This window comes from Mesoplodon mirus (assembly GCF_964341445.2).
Source record: "Mesoplodon mirus genome assembly, chromosome: 7".
NCBI classification, from domain to species: domain Eukaryota; kingdom Metazoa; phylum Chordata; class Mammalia; order Artiodactyla; family Ziphiidae; genus Mesoplodon; species Mesoplodon mirus.
This window is the reverse complement of record NC_138983.1, coordinates 140,389,556-140,409,089: the sequence shown is the minus strand read 5'-3', so window position 1 is coordinate 140,409,089 and position 19,534 is coordinate 140,389,556. Positions and strand designations below refer to the sequence as shown.

At 45.0% G+C, this 19,534-nt stretch overlaps 1 protein-coding gene across 1 annotated transcript in view; it reads left to right on the top strand.

Annotated features, from left to right (window-relative positions):
• The first annotated feature begins 502 nt into the window (after positions 1-502).
• The window catches only part of NCAPD3 (non-SMC condensin II complex subunit D3), a 60,616-nt gene continuing 41,584 nt past the window's right edge, over positions 503-19,534 (top strand). The window contains exons 1-12 of the mRNA XM_082626854.1: positions 503-610; positions 2,889-3,043; positions 5,650-5,812; positions 12,625-12,809; positions 13,427-13,594; positions 13,701-13,762; positions 13,963-14,050; positions 16,122-16,255; positions 17,445-17,517; positions 18,472-18,597; positions 18,733-18,985; positions 19,391-19,447. Coding sequence (XP_082482980.1) covers positions 547-610; positions 2,889-3,043; positions 5,650-5,812; positions 12,625-12,809; positions 13,427-13,594; positions 13,701-13,762; positions 13,963-14,050; positions 16,122-16,255; positions 17,445-17,517; positions 18,472-18,597; positions 18,733-18,985; positions 19,391-19,447 — 1,528 coding nt within the window. The 5' untranslated portion in view covers positions 503-546. The remainder of the gene's footprint in view (positions 611-2,888; positions 3,044-5,649; positions 5,813-12,624; positions 12,810-13,426; positions 13,595-13,700; positions 13,763-13,962; positions 14,051-16,121; positions 16,256-17,444; positions 17,518-18,471; positions 18,598-18,732; positions 18,986-19,390; positions 19,448-19,534) is intronic.

Here is a 19,534-nt window from a genome sequence, read left to right as displayed (position 1 = left end):
CAGGGCTTCCTTCCGGAGCTCCGGCCAGATGTCCCGTAAAATTCAGAACTAAAGATGTCCTTTCTGAATGCCTTGTTTTGCTTTTCCTTTATTTAGTTCGGTAAACGGTAGGCCGCCACCCACACTTGAATGTGTACACCTTCGATGCTGTCTGATGGGTAAACGCAACCCTTTGACACGCACGCGAAATGCCGCTTGACAGGGGGCAGAGGTGACAATTACAACAAAAATGTATCCTGCCTCAGATTCTCTTCAGAGTGTCCCCATTTAGGGAGACGGGGTGGGAAGGACAACATTAGATTTAGCTTTTTTCTTGACCCCCAGTTCCGAGGAAAAGCTGAAAACCACCCCCAACCTCGGCTGCGTGGGTGGGTTTGGGCCCGCCTCACCCTTTGCGCATGCGGCGAAAGGCCCTGCTGATTGGCCAGGGGACTGGCCGGCGGGGCGCGGTAATTGGTTGGTGCGAACCCCGTGTGCCCCAAAGCCCGCTGGGCCTTCTCGGCGCGCGCGCCGGAGCAGCTTTGAAAGTTGAGGAGAGCGGCGGCCATGGCGGCTTGGCGGGACCTGACGAGCGCTCTGCAGCCCTGGTGCCCGCTGGACCTCAGTCCAGGTGAGGACGCGGCCGGGTCCTGGGGGCTGCGGGGGGTGCTGGGGAGGGGTCGCGCCGGGCAGTGGCGTTGGCGGTCCTCCGCGGGCTCCTTCCGCTCTGTGCTCCTGCTTCTCGGCCTTGCCTCCGGGTCTGCGCGGACAGTCCCGCAGGTGCCGAGGCTTCGGCAGTGCGTCTGTTTGTTGGGCCGGGCCGACCTCCTGAACTTGAGGCCCAGGGGTGCGGCTGGCGTCCCCGGGCGCCCATCCTCTCTGAAGGGCAGGAGGTGCCCCCCTCCCCCATCTCCAGCCTCTGGTGGCGGCGGCCCCTCGTCCCAGCCTCGCCCGCCGCTTCCCGAGGCTGCGGTCCAACCCGCGCCCTCGCTGTGGCCCGCCTCGGCGCTTGGGGCACCTCCTGCCCCTTCTGGTGCCAGCACTTCCATCCCGACCCGGCCCCACACCCCTTCCGGGACCACCTTGAAAAGGCCAGCGTGACCCGCCGGGTCTCTGACCCTTCAGTGGTTCCCCCGGCTTCCTGAGTTACCACAGCCTCTGTTTGCGGCAAGAACCTTCACCTGTCCCTGCGGGTGCTCTATTTCCCAGAGCTGAGCTCTGGAGTCGGACCTGGGGCCGGTGGCTTGGTCCGCCGCTGAGCACCCGAGCCTCGCGGGCCTTGGTCGCTTGTGTCAAATGGGGGTCCTAAGATCTACTTTGCGGGCGTTCGTGAAGATTGATTTAATACCTGCACCTGCTGTTAACAAAACAAACTTGGGTCCACTTGCCCGTGCGCGGCAAGGCCAATCTACTGACCCCCGGTTGTGGTGAAGCAAAGTGCAGCCTTCATTGCAAGAACCGACAAGGTGTCCAGGAAGCTTGTGCTTAAAAGACCCCAACTCCCCAAAGGCTTTCAGGGGAAGAGTTTAAAGACAGGGTGAGGGAGGAGAGTTGAAGGGTGTGTGATCAGCTGGTGAATATTCTTCCGATTGGTTGTGGTGATAGTCAAGGGTCAGCATCATCAGCCTGGTTCCAACCCGTCTACCGCGCTTGTGGGCAGCAGTTAACTTCTCCCACCTGGGGGGGTGGGTGGTTCAGTGTCTGCAAAACAGCAGACAGGGCTCAGACTAGTATCTGTAGTCCTTGAGGAGGACATAAAGGCCCTTGACTTTGTTTATTGGCTAATTTATTATTATTTCGCTTTGCTCGACTGTTTTTCTCTCTTTCTGCATTTTCTCACTTTTCTCATTAAATTTATCCTTTGACTCAAGTTGTCCTGCAGACGAAGGCAGGCGGAGCGCACGGGGGGAGGGGCTGTTCTGGGAAGGCCCCTAGGGTCCCGCCGCGTACTACCAGCTGAGTAAGTGCTGATAACAACTCACCCTTCACAGCTGAGCTCAGTGCTGTTACGGTGGTGTTGGTTTCTAAACAGGTGGTACTTTGTTTCCTTTTGTGCTTTGTTATGGGGTCCTCTCTGCCTGGGATGCCCTTCTCGGTGTCTCTTTCCCTGGTAACCCCCACGTGTTGGAGCAGCTGAAGGATCCTCTTCCTTCCCACCTCTGCCTCCTGCCTCCCCCAGGAATAGTCTCCATCTGCTCTCTACTGTTGTACTGTCTACTACCGCTTTAACACCTATCCATTGTAGACGTGATAATAGTTGTCATTTGTTGAATATATTGATTTCCTGATTCCAGATCTTTTATCACTGGGACTTAGTAGTTTCGATTCAGAAATGAGGTCAGAAATACGGGTATGCATTTAAAAATATGCATATAAAATAAGTGGGAGAACGTATGAGAGAAAAAGGCAGAAGACGCAAGAACGTTTTTAGGAAGCTGATTGTATTTGTTAGGAGATGAGTTAGGGAAGAGTGAATGAATAATTAAAGCATGTTAAATAGTCATTTGCCTCAGCTGTCCCTTTGTGCTCTACACTTTATTGGGGTTTATTAACTTGATTATAAGACTTTCACAAAGGGACAGCTGAGGCAACCTTTTATTAACCTTCTCTTCTCCAGATTGAACATAGGGGAAGGCTGGATCATCCCCCAAACTGTTACATCTGAAAAGTGTTTTCCTTCTTGATATTTTTAGATGGCAACCTAAATTAAGCCAGCTGTCAGTTAATGATTAAAAAAAGATTTTCTAACCTCTTCTGCTTCCTTCTAATTCTGCCTCACCTGTATGGTATAGTTAAATGTGAGTTGTGACTGGTAAACTTTTCTCTTCATGAATGTACTCAAGAGTCTAAAGCTTATTGGTCTTTCTTATTATAGAACATTTGTTGACTTCATTGCATTTTCCCACTAGAATGGGTGGGCACAGTATGGGAACTGGAATTCACGGAAACTGAGCCTCTGGATCCCACCATAGAAGCAGAGATCCTGCAGACCGGACTGAGCGCATTCACAAATCTCTATGACAGTCTTTTAACTTTTGCTGCTGGAGAGCACGGAGCTACAGAGGTAAAAAAAAAAAAAAAAAAAAAAAAAAAAAAAAAATCAAGCTAGCCATTTAGTTGTCAGAAGTGGACGATAAAAGTCCCTATTACCATCTAAAGCTTAGTCTTTTTAGTGTATAGTTCAGAAGGAGTATGATAAAGAGTGGCATAAGGAATGTGGTTCATGTATTGGGGTAGCCTCACAGCTTTCCTTCCAGAGGTTCAAGGTATTAATCTGTGATTCTTTTTCAAGTCATGACCACTGTTTACAACAGCAAATTAAAAGAAAAGAATGAAGGCCAAGGCAAGGAGGGAAACCAGATAACCCAAATAGGAAAAGATGGCCAAGGACAATGCAGTAACAATTTGGGCGTGCGTTAAGTTTAGGAAAATTGGATATTAAACTGAAAAGTGATGAGTTGAATTAAAAATGGAAAAAAGAGTTCCTTTAAATACTGAGTTCTGCCTATTACTATTTAGGTCATTAACTGCTTTTCAAAAACTGAGGGACTCAAAAGCAGAACAAAGAATACTTAGATATTAACATCTCTGAAAGATGTAAATTACCAAAAATATTTCAGTTGGAGGTTTCATGTAGCTGTTCAAAAATTAAATCATCCTGTTAAACATTCATTAAGTGTAATGCCGAGTACCCCATGAAGTACCTCGGCAGATAACATGATGGTTAAGGTAAAGAGCCTCCCCCTACCTGGGGGAGGGGAGAATTAAGCACTGGCCCTTGGGGTGCCCACTCGCGTTGCACTGGCCAGGCATGTCCAGCAATCACATCTGCAGGCGTGGAGAAGCACCAGGCCACCAGAGTCTGCATTGTAAAAACTGCCGTAGGACAGGTTAGATGCCATCTCATAGGGGCATGGAAAAGGGAGCGTGGTGAGACTGGGAGGGTCCCAGAAAGAAAGTAGCTAGCTGGAGCCAAGTCTTCACAAATGGCTAGAATGTTGACTGTAGTAATGCGGGTCCTAGGGCAGCCTACGGAGGGGTCATCACGGTGCGGGTGTGCAGCGAGTGCCGAGGGGATGGGGGCAGGACGGGGCACACGGGACTGAGCTGTAAGCGGGCTCCACAGTGGGGTCGAGGGTGAGGTGTTTGTGGTATACAAGGTCCAGGTCTAAGCATCATACATAGATTAACCCACTCATTCTCGCATCCAGCTCTCGGAGGAAGAGGTTCTAGTGAGCAGTAGACTAAGGAACTTGAAGAGATCTGTTTCAGACGGATGTTCTTGACCGAAGATGGACTGAAGTGGGAAATGCTATACGCAGGGAGGTCCCTGGGGACAGTACAGCTGACACTTGAACACGGGTTTGAACTGCACAGGTCCACTTACATGCAGAGTTTTTCAGTAGTAACTTCAGGACTCCACAATTCCAGTTGTTTGCGTCTGTGGATGCAGAACCATGGATGTGGAGGAACTGTGTCTGCAGAGGGCTGGCTATGAATTCCACGAGGACTTTCAACTTGCCCCGTGTTGTTCAACAGCCAACTGTTCAACTGTGTTTTGCTCATCTGTTTGTTTTAATGTGTGTTACGGCGTGGTCTGGAGTTACGGTTGTGGAAATTGGGGAGGAGGGCTAACAACTAGGGACTTTTTTTCAGATGGAGTTAATAGAGTTTTGTGAACTTAGCTTTTATCAGGTATGAAATGCTGCAGAGGTGATTGGGTCCCCCAGGGTCACAGTTACAGGCGAGTGGAGTGGAGCTGAGGTGGCCTTAGGAATGAGGATGTAACTCATTTCTTCCAGAAGCTTCGTGGTGAAGGAAAGAGGAGAGTTTTCCCTGTCTTTCCAGGGAAGCAGGATATACAAGGTCTGATTTCTTGAACTTTTGTGAGCTTATGTTTTTTTAAAGTAGCCCAGAATAAACCATTTAGTTCCTGCTATGTTTGGTTTATACAAATAACCTATTTCCTGTTCACATGTTTAATAGGAGAAAGCATAGAACAGTGATAATAAGATTGTGGTTTATGCTCTAGGGTTTATTTCCTGTCTTACCTAGGCCATTTCTGAAATCTCTTGAGGGAGACACTTTCCGGTATTTCCTCTCCTGCTCCCATTGCCCATAGAAAATTTCAATTTAAATAAGTTGCTCTGATTTCTTCAGTTAGTAATTTGAGTGATAAATGAATTGGGCTACATTTGACATAGATGGAGAGTAACTTGTTTGCATAATTACTGATATAGGGTGTCCCCATAGTCTTTTAGGTATAGTAATTTCAGAAATATATGTGCTTCAAACTTACCCAAAGTTATTTTGAAAGGTTAATTAAGTTTCTTGTATAGTTATTTATCTTTGTTATTGTTTTGTTTTGTTTTGGTCACGCCATGCAGCTTGTGGGATCTTAGTTCCCCAACCAGGGATTGAACCCAGGCACTCAGCAATGAAAGCGTGGAGTCCTCACCCCTGGACCGCCAGGGAATTCCCCTTGTAATTTTGAATAATACACTTTTAAATTTTGTTTTAGTCCCTGTGAAGATGACAAACATTTACAATTAGGAGCCAGAATGGTCTGTTCCTTTTTTATAAGGCACTAGAAGTACTCAGAAAAATCAGGTAATAGGAGATTTTCCCATTTCTCTAATTATTGGCTCTTATGGTTCGCCCCTCCCCCAGAACATTTGGACTTTCTTCATGGAGAACAGCATTTCCCACACCACGCTGATGGCCTTGTTCCATCACTTCGTTCAGACGGTCCTTAAGAAAAACGTCAGTGCCCAGCAGCGGGAATTTGGCCTTCATGCCGCTGGGCTTTATTTTCTGCTGCTGGAAGTACCAGGTACAGTATCTGTGTTTGGTGTGATAGGACAAGGCTTTTAGTTTTTAATTTGTCTACATTGTTTTGTACTTGTACTTTTTTTCCTCACTCGGAGGCTAGGTGAGAGGGAATCTGTGAAGCACATGGCATGTTACAGGTGTTCCAGGAAGCTCTCCTGTTTTCCTGTAAATGTGTTTTCTGATGTTGTTATGCTGGGTTTGTAACCTAATACAAGCAGTCCGAGAGGGGTAAGGCTGGAGGGGGTGTTTCAGAGCTCCACTCCGACCCACCCCACCCAGCATACCATTCTGATACCGCCCTGCCTTCTGACACCCTGTCCAGGCTGAGAAAAGTGCTGGGGAGGGGGAGGGGGAGCTGTTGTCTCCCCCGCATGGGTGTAGACAGTAGTTGGGACTGTTCTCATCCAATAGGCCAGAGCACAGCTAGTAAGGCTGAGGAAGGAAGCGCGGGGGAGGGGTCTGTCTGTGATGCTCCCCCACTTCCTTTGGGTGGGAGCCATGAAGGAGTCCCTCCTCCCCACTCACCCCAGCCCAGGGCAGGAGAGGGTGGGGCACAGAGGGAGCTGCAGCTGTGGGACCTTGAGTTCACGTGGAAGAGAATCAGGGTCAGCCGCCTTGCAGCTCGTCGTTGCTCATGTCAGTGTGTTCATAGTAGATGCTAAGGGCCTATTCCATATGACTTGGGAATTAGTGAAGAGATGCGTAAAGCCTGGAACACTGATTTGTTTTACTGTTAATGCTCCCATCATGACCTGAAATAATGAAATAAGCTCCCAAAGAACTCACTTGCTAAGAAAAATCTCAGGTGTAACTGGGCTCTTAGCAAAGTGGTGGCCTTGGAAACCCAGTTTTACTCTTCTCTTCCTTGCTGGGTGCAGTGCCTTCCGATTAAGGTTGAGATTCAGCCCAGAGCTGAGGGCTGGCTGTTACTCGTAGGGCCACTTGCAGCTTTCCAGCAAGTCGTACTTCTGCCAGTTACCTTCTGTGTTTAAACGTTTCTGGATTATGGTTGGGGTGCTGTTGATACTTAATATTTGATCACGGTTTGTTCTTTTTCAAGATCCCTTGCAGTTCCATATGAATTTTAGGATTTGCACATCAACTTCTTTCCAAAAAGGCAGCTGGGGTTTTTTTGTTTGTTTTTTTTAAATTTTATTTATTTATTTATGACTGTGTTGGCTCTTCGTTTCTGTGCGAGGGCTTTCTCTAGTTGCGGCAAGTGGGGGCCACTCCTCATCGCGGTGCGCGGGCCTCTCACTATCGCGGCCTCTCTTGTTGCGGAGCACAGGCTCCAGACGCACAGGCTCAGTAGTCGTGGCTCACGGGCCTAGTTGCTCCACGGCATGTGGGATCCTCCCAGACCAGGGCTCGAACCCGTGTCCCCTGCATTGGCAGGCAGATTCTCAACCACTGTGCCACCAGGGAAGCCCCAAGGCAGCTGGGGTTTTGACGGGTTGCATTGACTCTGTAGATCAGTGTGGGGAATGCTGCTGTCTTAGCAGTGTTCAGTCTTCCAATCTGTGGACATGGATGTCTTTCCGTTTATTTAGGGCTTTCATTGGTTTTGATGATGTTTTGTAGTTTTCAGGGTACAAAACTCTTGCACGTCCTTGGTTAAATTTATTCCTAAGTATTTTATTCTTTTCTGTGCTATAGTAAATGAACTTGTTTTCTTAATTTAATTTTCGAATTGTTTACTGGTGGTGTATAGAAGTACAGTTTATCTTTTTTATTGAAGTATAGTTGATTTCCAATTTTATGTTAATTTTTTCTGTACAGTATAGTGATTTAGTTTTATGTATATACATACACACACACGTTCTTTTTTATTTTCTTTTCCATTATGGTTTATCACAGGATATTGAATATAGTTCCCTGTGCTGTACAGTAGGACCTTGCTGTTTACCCATCCTGTATATAATAGTTTGCATTTCCTAACCCCAAACTCCCAATCCATCCCTCCCCCACACCCTCCTCCTCAGCAACCACAAGTTTGTTCTGTGTCTTTGAGTCTGTTTCTGTTTCGTAGGTATGTACATTTGTGCCATATCTTAGATTCCACCTGTAAGTAATATATGATATTTGTCTTTCTCTTTCTGACTTACTTTGCTTAGTATGATAATCTTCAGGTCCATCTGTGTTGCTGCAAATGGCCTCATTTCATTCTTTTTTATGGCTGAGTAGTATTCCACTGTGTATATATACAACATCTTCTTTATCCATTCATCTGTCGATGGACACTTAGGTTGTTTCCATGCCTTGGCTGTGTGTTTTTTGTTTGTTTCTTAATATTCATTTATTTTGGCTGCACTGGGTCTTCGTCGTGGCACGTGGGATTCTTGTTGGGGCATGCGAGATCTTTAGTTGCGGCATGTGGACTTCTTAATTGTGGCATGTGAACTCTTAGTTGTGGCATGCATGTGGGATCTAGTTCCCCGACCAGGGATTGAACCCAGGCCCCTGCATTGGGAGCATGGCATCTTACTCACTGGACCACCGGGGAAGTCCCTTGGCTATGATTTTTGATTATTGATCTTGCACCCTGAAACTTTGCAGAACTCATTTACTGGTTCCAGTAGGATTCTCTATACATAAGATCATGTCATCTGTGAATAGACATAATTTTCCTTATTCCTTTCCTGTCTGGGTGTTTTTGTTTGTTTGTTTGTTTGGGGGTTTTTTGCGGTACGCGGGCCTCTCACTGTTGTGGCCTCTCCCGTTGCGGAGCACGGGCTCCGGACGCGCAGGCTCAGCGGCCATGGCTCACGGGCCCAGCCGCTCCGCAGCATGTGGGATCCTCCCGGACCGCGGCACGAACCTGTGTCCCCTCCATTGGCAGGCGGACTCTCAACCACTGTGCCACCAGGGAAGCCCTCTGGGTGCTTTTTGTTTCTTTTTCTTGCGTCGTTGCCCTGGCTAACAGCTCCAGTCCAGTGTTGAATAGGAGTGGGGAGTTGGGCATCTTCTTTCTGCACTCAGGAGGAAAGCTTTCAGTCTTTTGCCCTTAAGTATGATGCCCCCTGGGGGTGTTTTGAGGATGGCCTTTATCAGGTTATTATTCCTAGTTTGTTGAGTGTTTTACTATGAATGGGTATTAGATTTTGTCATTTGCTTTTGTGCATTTGTAAGGTGATCATGTGGTTTTTGTTCTTCATTCTAGTGATCTATTCATTGATTTCTTCATATGTTAAGCCAGTTTTGCATGACCTTGGTCATAGTGTTTAATCCTTTTTATATGTTGCTAGATTCAGTTAGATAATATTTTATTGAATATTTTTGCATCTGTATTGATAAGGGATTTTTTTTTTTTTTTTTTGATGTCTTCATCTGGTTTGGGTTTCAGGGCAGTACCAGTCTCATGGAATGAGTTGGGTAGTGTTCTTGCCTACTCTGTATTTTGGAAGTTTGTGAAGAATTGGATGTTTTTCTTCCTTACATTTTTGGTGGAATTCACTAGAGAAGCCATCTGGGCCTGGAATTTTCGTTGAAAGAAGTGTTTTGTTTGTAGAATCTGTAGTGACATGTCCTCGTCTATGCCTGATGTTGGTAATCTGCATTTCTTTTTTCCTTCATCAGTTTAGATAGAGATTTATTGATTGACTTGATCATTTCAAAGAACCCATTTTTGCTGTTATTGATTATAGTCTATTGTCCATTTTCTATTTGAGTGATTTTGGTCTTATCTCTTATTGCCTTCTTATTTAGGGTTTAATTTTTCTATTCTAACTTCTTAAGATCTTTATTCTCACTTTTCTTTGTTTCTAATATACATAATATTGAAAATTTCCTTCTATATACAGCTCCATCTGCATCCCACAGATTTTGATAATCTGTTCATTACCATTCAGGCCAAAGCAGTTTTCTGATTTTTCTTGTGATTTCCTTTTACACCTCTGAGGTATTTAGTAGTGTGTTTAATTTCCAAATATTTGAGGAATTTCCTGAAATGTTGTAAGTGCTTTCTATTTTATTTATGTTGAGATCAGAGCACATACTTTATATGACTACAGTACTTTTAAATTGCTGACTTTCTGTTTTTGTTTTAAATGGCTCGGCACAATGTCTGACTTGGTGAATCTTGTGTTTGTCCTTGAACGGAATGTGTATTCTGCCTGTGGGGGACCTCTTTTCTGTCAAAGTTGAGTCGGTTGCTGCGGTGGTTCAGGTCTTTTGTATCCTTTCTGATGGTCTGTTTATTTGTTCTCTCAGTTAACTGAGAAGAGCATTGAAATCTCCAAGTATAATTTTAACTTACCTGTTTCTCCTTTCAAGTCTGCCAATTTTAACGGCAGGTATTTTGAAAGTCTGCTGGTTACAAACATATTTGTGATTGCGTGTCTCCCCTTTGGTGTTATGTTATGTCCCTCTTCGCCTGGTTGTATTCATCGTGCTGAAATCTACTTTGATCTTAAGATGGCCTTTCTGGTCATCATGTGACTTGTCCTAGGTTGGCACACCCTTTCTCATGATTTACATGTGACATGTCTGCACGTTTGTATTTAAACAGAGTGTTGTAGACGGCCCATCACTGGGTTTCATCCTCTCAACAATCTTTGCCTTTTTATGGGACATTTAGACAGTTTAGATAATTAATTATCAATATGGTTGGGTTCCTGCCCTCTTGATATTTATTTTTTGTTTGTTCCATCTGTTTTTTGTTCCATTTTCCTCTCTTCCTGCCCTTTTCCGATTGGGTATTTTTTTAGCATTCCATGTTATCTCCCCTTTTGGCCTATTAACTATACTTATTTGTGTGTGTATGTTTTAAGTGCTTGCTTTGGGTGTACAATAAGTAATAGTGTATCTTCCAATAATATTCTACTTATTTATAGATAACGTAAAACCTTAAGACAGTGTGCTTTGCTTTCTCCCTCCTGTTTGTGCTGTTGTAGTTATACGTTGAATTTCTGTGTGTCGTAAACCACACAATTTATTCATAACATTTTTCTCTGAATTATCTTTTAAATAATTTTTTTTAGAAAATGAAAAAAATAAATGTCTTTTCTTTTTAAAAGATTTCATCTCATGTAATTTTCTTTTGGCCTGAAAAACTCTCTTTGACTCTTCTCATGTGCATCTGTTAGCCATCGACCGTCTTGGATTTTGATTCCATGAAAGTATCTTTCACCTTTAAGAATGTTTTTGCTGAATATAGAATTCTAGGTTGACAGATTTTTTTCTTTCAGTGCTTTTTGGGTGTTATTTCATTGTCTTTCTGGTTTACTTCACTTCTGATGAGAAGTCTGCATGACGCTTATCATTGCTGTTCTGTATGTTTGTGTCTTTTTTTTTTTTGGCGTGGTTACCTTGAAGATTTTCTCTGTTAGTTTGTTTTGATTTGATTAGATTATTAGTTTTGATTTGATTAGATTATCTACCCTTTGGTGTGATTTCCTTTGTGTTTATCATAGTTTGGTTCATTGAGCTTCTTGGGTCTGTGAATTTGTAGTTTTTAACATATTTGGAAATTTTCCAGTTATTATTCCTTCAGATATTTTCTTCCCTCTCTTTTTTACGGGATTCCAGTTACTCGTATGTTAGATTGCTTGATATTCTTCCATGGGTCTCAGGGCCTTTATTAATTTTTTTTTGTTTCTGTGCTTCTGTTTCTTAAAGTTCACCTGCCTTTGTTCCTGTAGCATCTCATCAACTGTTGAGATCATCCAGTGAAGTTTTCTTTTTCAGATCCAGAAGTTCCATTTGATTCTTCAAAATATTTTCATTTCTTGCTTTGTTTGCTACTGTTTAATTCTTGAGCTTATTTATAGTATCCGCCCTAAGGTTCTTCTCTGCTTGCTCTGTCATTTCTTGGGCTGTTTCTAGTGACGATTCTCTTCTCACCACAGGGCACGTTTTCCTCTCTCTGGATGCCCAGTACATTTTTATTGGACGCTGGACATTTTGAATGTGAAGTTTTTGAGTGTCTTGATTTTGTTGTTTTCCTTTAAGTAGTGTTTAAGTATGTTTTGACAGGCAGCTATTGGTGCATTAACTTGGTCCTTTTGAGGCTTGTTTGAAAGCTTCGTTGGGGCAGATGTAAAGTAGCTTTTACTCTGGAGCTAGTTTAGCCCTGCTTTTAAGGTGTGTTTCTCTCCGAGTGTGTCGTGAATGTTCCAGGTCACTATGGCTGGCTGGGGCTCCGACGTATCTCTCCCCTGTGTGCCTTCCGAAAACTGTCCATCTCCCACGTGCTTGGAGGTTTTCTTTGCCCACCACCATGGATTTCGCCCCATGCGTCCTAGCTAAGGTCAGCCCTGTGCAGACTTCTCAGCACTGTCTCCGTGTGGCTTCCTCATTTCCAGTGCTCTGCTACATACGTTCCAGCCGCCCTGCCTTCCTGACACTGATCCTTGTATTTCTGATTTAGTAAGTCCATCAGAATGTGCTTGGGTTCACCATTTTTCTGCTATTGTCCAGACATTGCCTCCAGACACAGAATCGGGTCCATTTTAGGGTTTATCTCAATGGTTTCCCTTTTCTCGGGGATTGTGTGGCTAGGCTACTTCTTGCTCTGGGTCTTAGATGGTCACTTTGTAAATTTCTATCCAGTTGTATAGTTGTTTATGGCAGGAAGAAAAGTGTAAAACTAGTTACTCCGTTACGGCCAGCTACGGAAACCTCATTGTTTATTTATGATGAGGACTGTTGCTCACTGCCTAGGGCTGAAGTTGAATGGAACTTTTTTGCTAAAGGTTCACTGTTATTCGAAGTTAAGGAGAAGTCTGGTTTTGCTTTTTAATTTTTCGTTGTTGTTACAGACGTATTTCAAGACAATTACACCTACCCTGCTTACTCTTTATTCTTTATGAATAGGCAGTATAGCCAACCAAGTTTTCCACCCAGTGATGTTTGACAAATGTATTCAGATTCTAAAGAAGAGCTGGCCTCAGGAATCCAGCTTGAATCAGAAAAGAAAGAAAGAACAACCGAAGAATGCTCAGGCCAACCCAAGGGAGAGTAGGAAGAGAGGAAGGCCCCCCAGGAAAGAGGAGATGGAGGTAAGAGGAAGTGGAGTCATGAAGCATATCTGATTTATTTAAGAATTTATATTAAGGTAGGGTTTCAGGGGTCACGATTATACCAAAGCCCTAGCGTGCCATCCGCCATGCCTCCCGTAGGACTTGCAGTCGCCTCATGTGCCGCTGAGCATACATTCCCCTTACCATCCTCCCAACCTCCCCATCATCTCTCTCCCGCCTTGTTCCCAGATGTGCTCACCACAGGCCAACAAGTGTGTTTGCCACATTATCTTATTGTCATTAGAGACGGTGGTCAAAGTATCCTGAGGACTCTCGTCCATAGAACATAATAGAATAATGTTAATTCCTAATTTTTGTGTGACTCGGTAGGGTGGTAGAGGTTCATTGACACCAGAACTTCTAAGAAACCCAAGAAATCTCACTGACGTGAAAGTATGGAACTAGAAACTGTGGTAGTTTCCATCTGGTCCAGCGGCTAGCAGCTGTGGCTGTGGAGACCCCAAGCAGTCGAGGCGCCTGGTCAGCGACCCAACACCCACCTGGAGTTTCACTACCCTTGACTGGTTACATTGAAACCATGGGACAAACTGTTAGGCAGTACTACACAGTCAGCTGTACATTTCTTCATAATCTAGATGGATGAAGGGATTGAAGAACAAGAGGATGAAGAGAATATTTTTTTTTCTTCCCGAGACCTTTGTCAAATTCGAAATGCCATCTTTCACGTCTTGAAGAATTTTTTAAGGCTTCTGCCCAAGTTTTCCCTGAAAGAAAAGCCACAGTGTATACAGAATTGTGTAGAGGTAAGTGAGAATTCTAGGAACCTTGGGCAAGTTCAAAGAGCGAGGACACGGGCTAATACTTAAAGAGTGGGAAAAACTAGGCCTTTTCTTGGTCTCTGTTTTCCAGGTCTTCGTTGCATTGACTAATTTTGAACCAGTTCTACATGAATTTCGTGTTACACAAGCCAGGTGAGCCATTAAATCTTCCAGTGCTAACACTGGTACATGTAATGAGTTTTGCTCCATCAGAAGCCTTAATGCCATTTTACCCTAATTGGCACACAGGTAGAATTTATTCATTTAAATATAGCTTATAGGGTTAGGAACTATTCCAAGTGAAATCACATCCATTAACTAATCTTTTGCTTTTTTTTTTTTTTTTTTTTTAGAAACCTTAACCAAGCAAAATACATACCAGAACTGGCCTATCATGGACTGTATTTGCTGTGCTCCCCAATTCACAGAGAAGGAGATAAGGTAAAGGAGACAGGACCCCACTGAGTTACTGGTTGAAGTGAAAGCATGCGGGTCGTGGGATGGAAAACACTGGAAGCATTCGATGTGACGCTGTGTGAACTCACTAGGTCATTGTCATGACTTGAGGACGTTTGTATAATGAAAATCATCCCCGTCACTACGTGGTGCCCACTGTTCATTCCAGGCTTATATCCAAGTACCTGGTGGCCACAGGAAGTTCTTGTTGGGTTAAGGCATAAAGAAAGGTTCCAGTGTGACTGGGTAGAGGAAAAGATGAGCTACTGAGCATTACTTTTTTTTAAAATAAATTTATTTGTTTTATTTGTTTATTATTTTTGGCTGTGTTGGGTCTTTGTTGCTGCACGCGGGCTTTCTCTAGTTGCGGTAGTGGGGGCTACTCTTCGTCGCGGTGCGCGGGCTTTTCGTTGCGGTGGCTTCTCGTTGTGGAGCACGGGCTCTAGGCGCACGGGCTTTAGTAGTTGTGGCTCACGAGCTCTAAAGTGCAGTCTCAGTAGCTGTGGCACACGGGCTTAGTTGCTCTGTGGCATGTGGGATCTTCCCGGACCAGGGCTCGAACCCGTGTTCCCTGCATTGGCAGGCGGATTCTTAACCACTGCGCCACCAGGGAAGCCCCCTGAGCTTTACTTTTACAGAAGTATTTACCAAACTCTTCTGAGAAGAAGAGTTAGACAGTCACAGACTTCCCAGTTTCCCTCAGCAGTTCCCGTGTGCCCCTGTATTTCTGTTAGTGTTTGTGTTTTAGTGGATGGTTGTGCAAACACGCTCCTGGTTAGCATTCATATATGGATTTGCCCCCAGTGACCTTCGAAGCCTGAAGCTCTAGACACTGGAGTTAACGGCTTTTTAAGCAGTAGGGTGTTACTAAACCTGGATGTTGTTAATGAAACAGGAGTTTGCAGAAAACGTGACAGACCAAGGTCCTGTGCCTTTGGTGCCTGCGATACACCTAGTTTGCAGGGGCAACGATGTGTGAATGAGAAGGCCCTGGGCACTCGGGGCTCTGCACTTTGTCCAGACTTGGGCCTCACCCCTCACTGCCTGTGTGTCCTCCTGTGAGGCCTCAGTTTCCTCATCTGGACAAAGAGGGTGAAAGGCTTCCCTTCCTCGTGGATTTCTCAGGAGGATTACAGTGAAGAACGCCTCTGCACAGTGCCTGCTGTTTAGAAAACGTCCCATATTTCGTTAATCTATTATGTCATTGTCACTTCTCTGTTTGAAATATGGATGTGGTAGCATTCACAGTAACACTTACTTCCTGTGCCTTTATAACAGTTTAGAAGATAAGGAGGTTGGGAAATTATCCTTTCAGGCAACAGTGTCTCTAAGGACATGGTGTTTTTCACTATGAAAGTGTTGGCCTGATGTTGGGTGACATTGGTTGTGGCCTGACCTTTAATTACTTGACTTCAGACAACTCACCTTGGGAGTCTTTTATTGTGTATAAAGTAGAGATAATAGTAAAAGTATTAAGAACAAAATGGAAAAGCCTTGCTGACCTCGTGGAGTTGAGAGGTTTCAGAGAAAGTGTGGTCAGATCTAGTAACACGTGGACATGCTTAATGCGATACCTGTCACATTTGGTTTCCAGTAAATTGTTTTATCTACTGGATGAAAGAATTAAGGAGCTGAGTAAATGATGTGTGATGGTATATTGGAAGGTGCTGTGTAAGCTTCAGTTGTAATACAGGTGTAAAGAATCATCGCTTTCCTCTTTTCTGTAAGGGGTAATCAGTAGCATCCTTTGCCCTTCGTATGTTACAACTAATTCTCTATAGTCCCTAATTTCTGGGCTGGAGTGTGAGAGGGCGACCAGAGAAGCCAGCTGGAATTCCTATCATTATCCGCAGGCAGCACTTTCACACTGCTGCGTTGTGCATGTATCGATACCTGGTCATCGTCCAGGAAGTGCATCCTTAGTGTTGAACCAAAACCTGTGTCAGCCTCACTGAACTTCAGGTCCTTGAAGGGGTTCACTGTGGTCTGCATCACGGTCTCCAAGGCCCTGGGATTCTCTGTCATGCCTTAAACTGAATTTTCTTTTCTCTTCCAGGTTATCAGATGTGTTTTCCATCGAATGCTCTATGTAATATTAATGTTAGAAGTGGGCAAAGGCTCCCATCACGCCCCCCTTGCCATCACTTCTCCGGCCATCAGTGGTAAAAACCAGGCAGTCCAGTTTGTCAGGTGAAACACACACAGCTCGGATCTTTACTCTGTCCCTTTCCCTCAGTACTAACCAGGATTTCTGACACCTTTAGAAACTAAGGAATGTCTGGGCTGTTTGTGGTTCAGGGTTGAAAATACAGCACTTGGTAGCTCATCTGGTTTGTGTGGTCTGGGGTGTTGTTGTGGGGATGAGGGGTGTGCAGTTTGTGGGCCAGCCCGTGAAGTCAGCTCTGAGTTCTGACAGCGGCCTTAGTGTTAGCCGCTCCAAGTCTGCCTCCACCTTTTCTTTTTCTCTCTCCTTTTAGTCTCCTTCATTTTGTTCCTTGCCACTTTTTTTTTTTTTTTAACTTCTTTAGCAATAATTGATAGACTAATTCTCCCCTCAAGAGTCACTTAGCTTCACTTGCGAAGTCCTGTGTCTGGGCTTTACTGGGGAAGACACGTTTGCTGTGCCCTCGGCTTTTCTTTTCTTCTGTTACCTGGCTACTCGGCAACAGCGTGGAGGTGGTGGGAAGAAGGGGCAGGTGTGTATGTGAGAGTGTGCACGTACGTGGAAGCAGCCGCGGGGTGTGGATGCTGGAATCCAGGTGCAGGCTGCTGTCTGATCCTTGAGCGACTGTCTCGGTAAGGACTCTGAAACATAAATAACTAAGACGCTTCAAGTAGAAGCACTCATCGTAGTTCTTCCATGAGTTCGTGATGTCACAAAGTGCAGTCATGTTCCTATAATGGTACAAGGAAACTGAACACTGAAAATGGGTCCAATCTGGGCATTATAATAATTTCTTTTGGGGTTACAGTTTGGAGAGGTACCGTTAGAAATGCATTTCACTGAGCTACCACTAGGTGGTACTGTGTCTCAGTCTATCCTCTACCTCTAAAGGATATATTTCAGCCTTAATGTGAACCGTCGTAGGCAGTCCAAGGGCCCTGTGAGGACTGCACCCCTGGCCCTCCCTGACTGGTTGGCTGCTCGCAGCAGCTCAGAGAGCACCTGGGGCGTGGTGACTGGTGTTCTGCTGTGACACTTTGTCTTTACAATCCATGCACTCACAATGCTTGCAGTATGGGGGTAGATTGTTTTTAATAGTTAGGAGTTTGAAAAGGTAGACATTCCTCTTTTTGAGAACAGATTCAAGGAACATTGCTACTTTGTTGTCATTGTAGGTGCATTACAAACCGTGGCTGTGTTTCTTTCCTTCTATAGCTCACTTGTGGATGAACTAAAAGAAAGTATGTTTCCAGTCCTTCGTATCTTACTCCAGCACATCTGTGTCAAGGTACTGTTTGCTTTAATGAGGGTGTACAAATGCACATGAAGGTCAACATGCGTGTGTGTTCCTGGAAATGAGTCTACGTCATTACTATACGTTGTTTTATTTAGTATATTCACTAGGTGTTCCCCTCTAGTGTGGTTTTCGGGGGAAAACAACTTTTTATTTTGGAAAATTTCAAATGTAGATAGAATAGAATAGCTTGACGAGCACTGTCTTCAGTGATTTTGTATGAGCTATACCTCCTCCAGCACATACGCACACTGGATTTTTTTTTTTTTTTTTTTTTTTTTTTTGCGGTATGCGGGCCTCTCACTGCCGTGGCCTCCCCCGTCGCGGAGCACAGGCTCCGGACGCGCAGGCCCAGCGGCCATGGCTCACGGGCCCAGCCGCTCCGCGGCATATGGGATCCCCCCAGACCGGGGCACGAACCCGTATCCCCTGCATCGGCAGGCGGACTCTCAACCACTGCGCCACCAGGGAGGCCCCCACACTGGATTTTTTGAAGCAGATTTCATCATACCCTTTCAAATACAAATATTTCATGTCTCTCTGTAAAGGATAAGAACTCGTTAACAACATAACCACAAAGTATTAACACCTAAAAAATTCACAGTAATTCCTTAATATTGTCCAGTATCCGGTCAGTGTTTGCATTTTTACTGTCTCATAAATTTTTATAAGTTAGGACAGATGATTCTTTCCTGAACTCTATGGACCCTAGGGGTCCGTAAACTCTCTGAAATTAGGCGCTGAGGAGTGGGCTTACAGGTTTCTGATACGCTAGTTTCCCAAGGGGTCTGAGACCTAGAACTGGTTAGTCCTTTCTGTAACATGTAAACGCTCGGCACTGTCGCTGAGCCAGGCGCACTCAGCGATCGTCCGATCGCACTACCACATGTGTCTCTGTCGTCCTGCTGTGGGTACTGGCTGGGCAGCTTCTCGGGGTCTGTGTTTCAGGTGGTCGATAAATCCGAGTACCGGACCTGTGCAGCTCAGTCCCTGGTCCAGCTGCTCAGCAAGCTTCCTTGTGCGGAATATGCTTCTTTCGTGGCCTGGCTTTATGGATATTCACGAAATGCCAAGGTAGGAGCTACATCTGCATGAAATTGTGGCTCCTGGCTCTGCAACCTTCTAGTGACGGCCAGATCTGAAGATCTGTTTCTGAAGATTAGTTTTCTTTGCCTCTGACCGGAGATGCGTGCGGTTTTGGTTTACCAGATCCCGTACCGGGTGTTCACTCTTGATGTTGCCTTGGCTCTGCTGGAACTGCCTGAACGAGAGGTGGACGGCACGCTACCCCCGGAGCATCAGAAGTTCCTGAAGCATAAGTTCTTGGTGCAGGAAATCATGTTTGCCCGCTGTGTAGACAAGGCCCCAACTGTGCGCAGCAAGGCACTGTCCAGTTTTGCGCACTGCCTGGAGTTCTCTGCTACAGCCGCGTCAGAGAGCGTCCTGGAACTTCTGGCCAACAGTGAGTGTGCCGAGCACCATGAGGCCAGGTCCGGCTCCTGCTGGTCCAGAAGCTGTGGTGGCAGAAATAATAGATGTGCTGTGATAGACTGGGACCCTCAGAAACCCTTTCAGTAGGTTTTACTGTTGAATGACTTCTTAGACGAGCCTTTCTAAGCAGTTCACATATTCTTGATCTCAGGCTGAGGTGGTTGGCCGCTGTCACTATTCCTTTGTGTCGCTGGTATTGGCTGTATCGGGTCTGATGACCAGTTTAATGCACAGCCAAGGAGAACACTGAACTGTCAGCATTTAGACTCTGTCTTGTCTTCAGGCCTAATTATCTGGGTTTTGATTCCTCTGTAAATATTTATGTATGGTTTTTGATACTAAGACTTTTCTCTCTTATCTACCTGCTTACTTTTAGCTCCTGCAGTTTCAGGAATAGAGAGCCACCATGATGCTTCACTGAAAAATTCATCAGGTAATGAAATGATTGGTCAATATATTATCAGATATTGAATAATTGTCCTTTCAATTAAAGGACTTGGTGAATATTTGAATGGTTTTT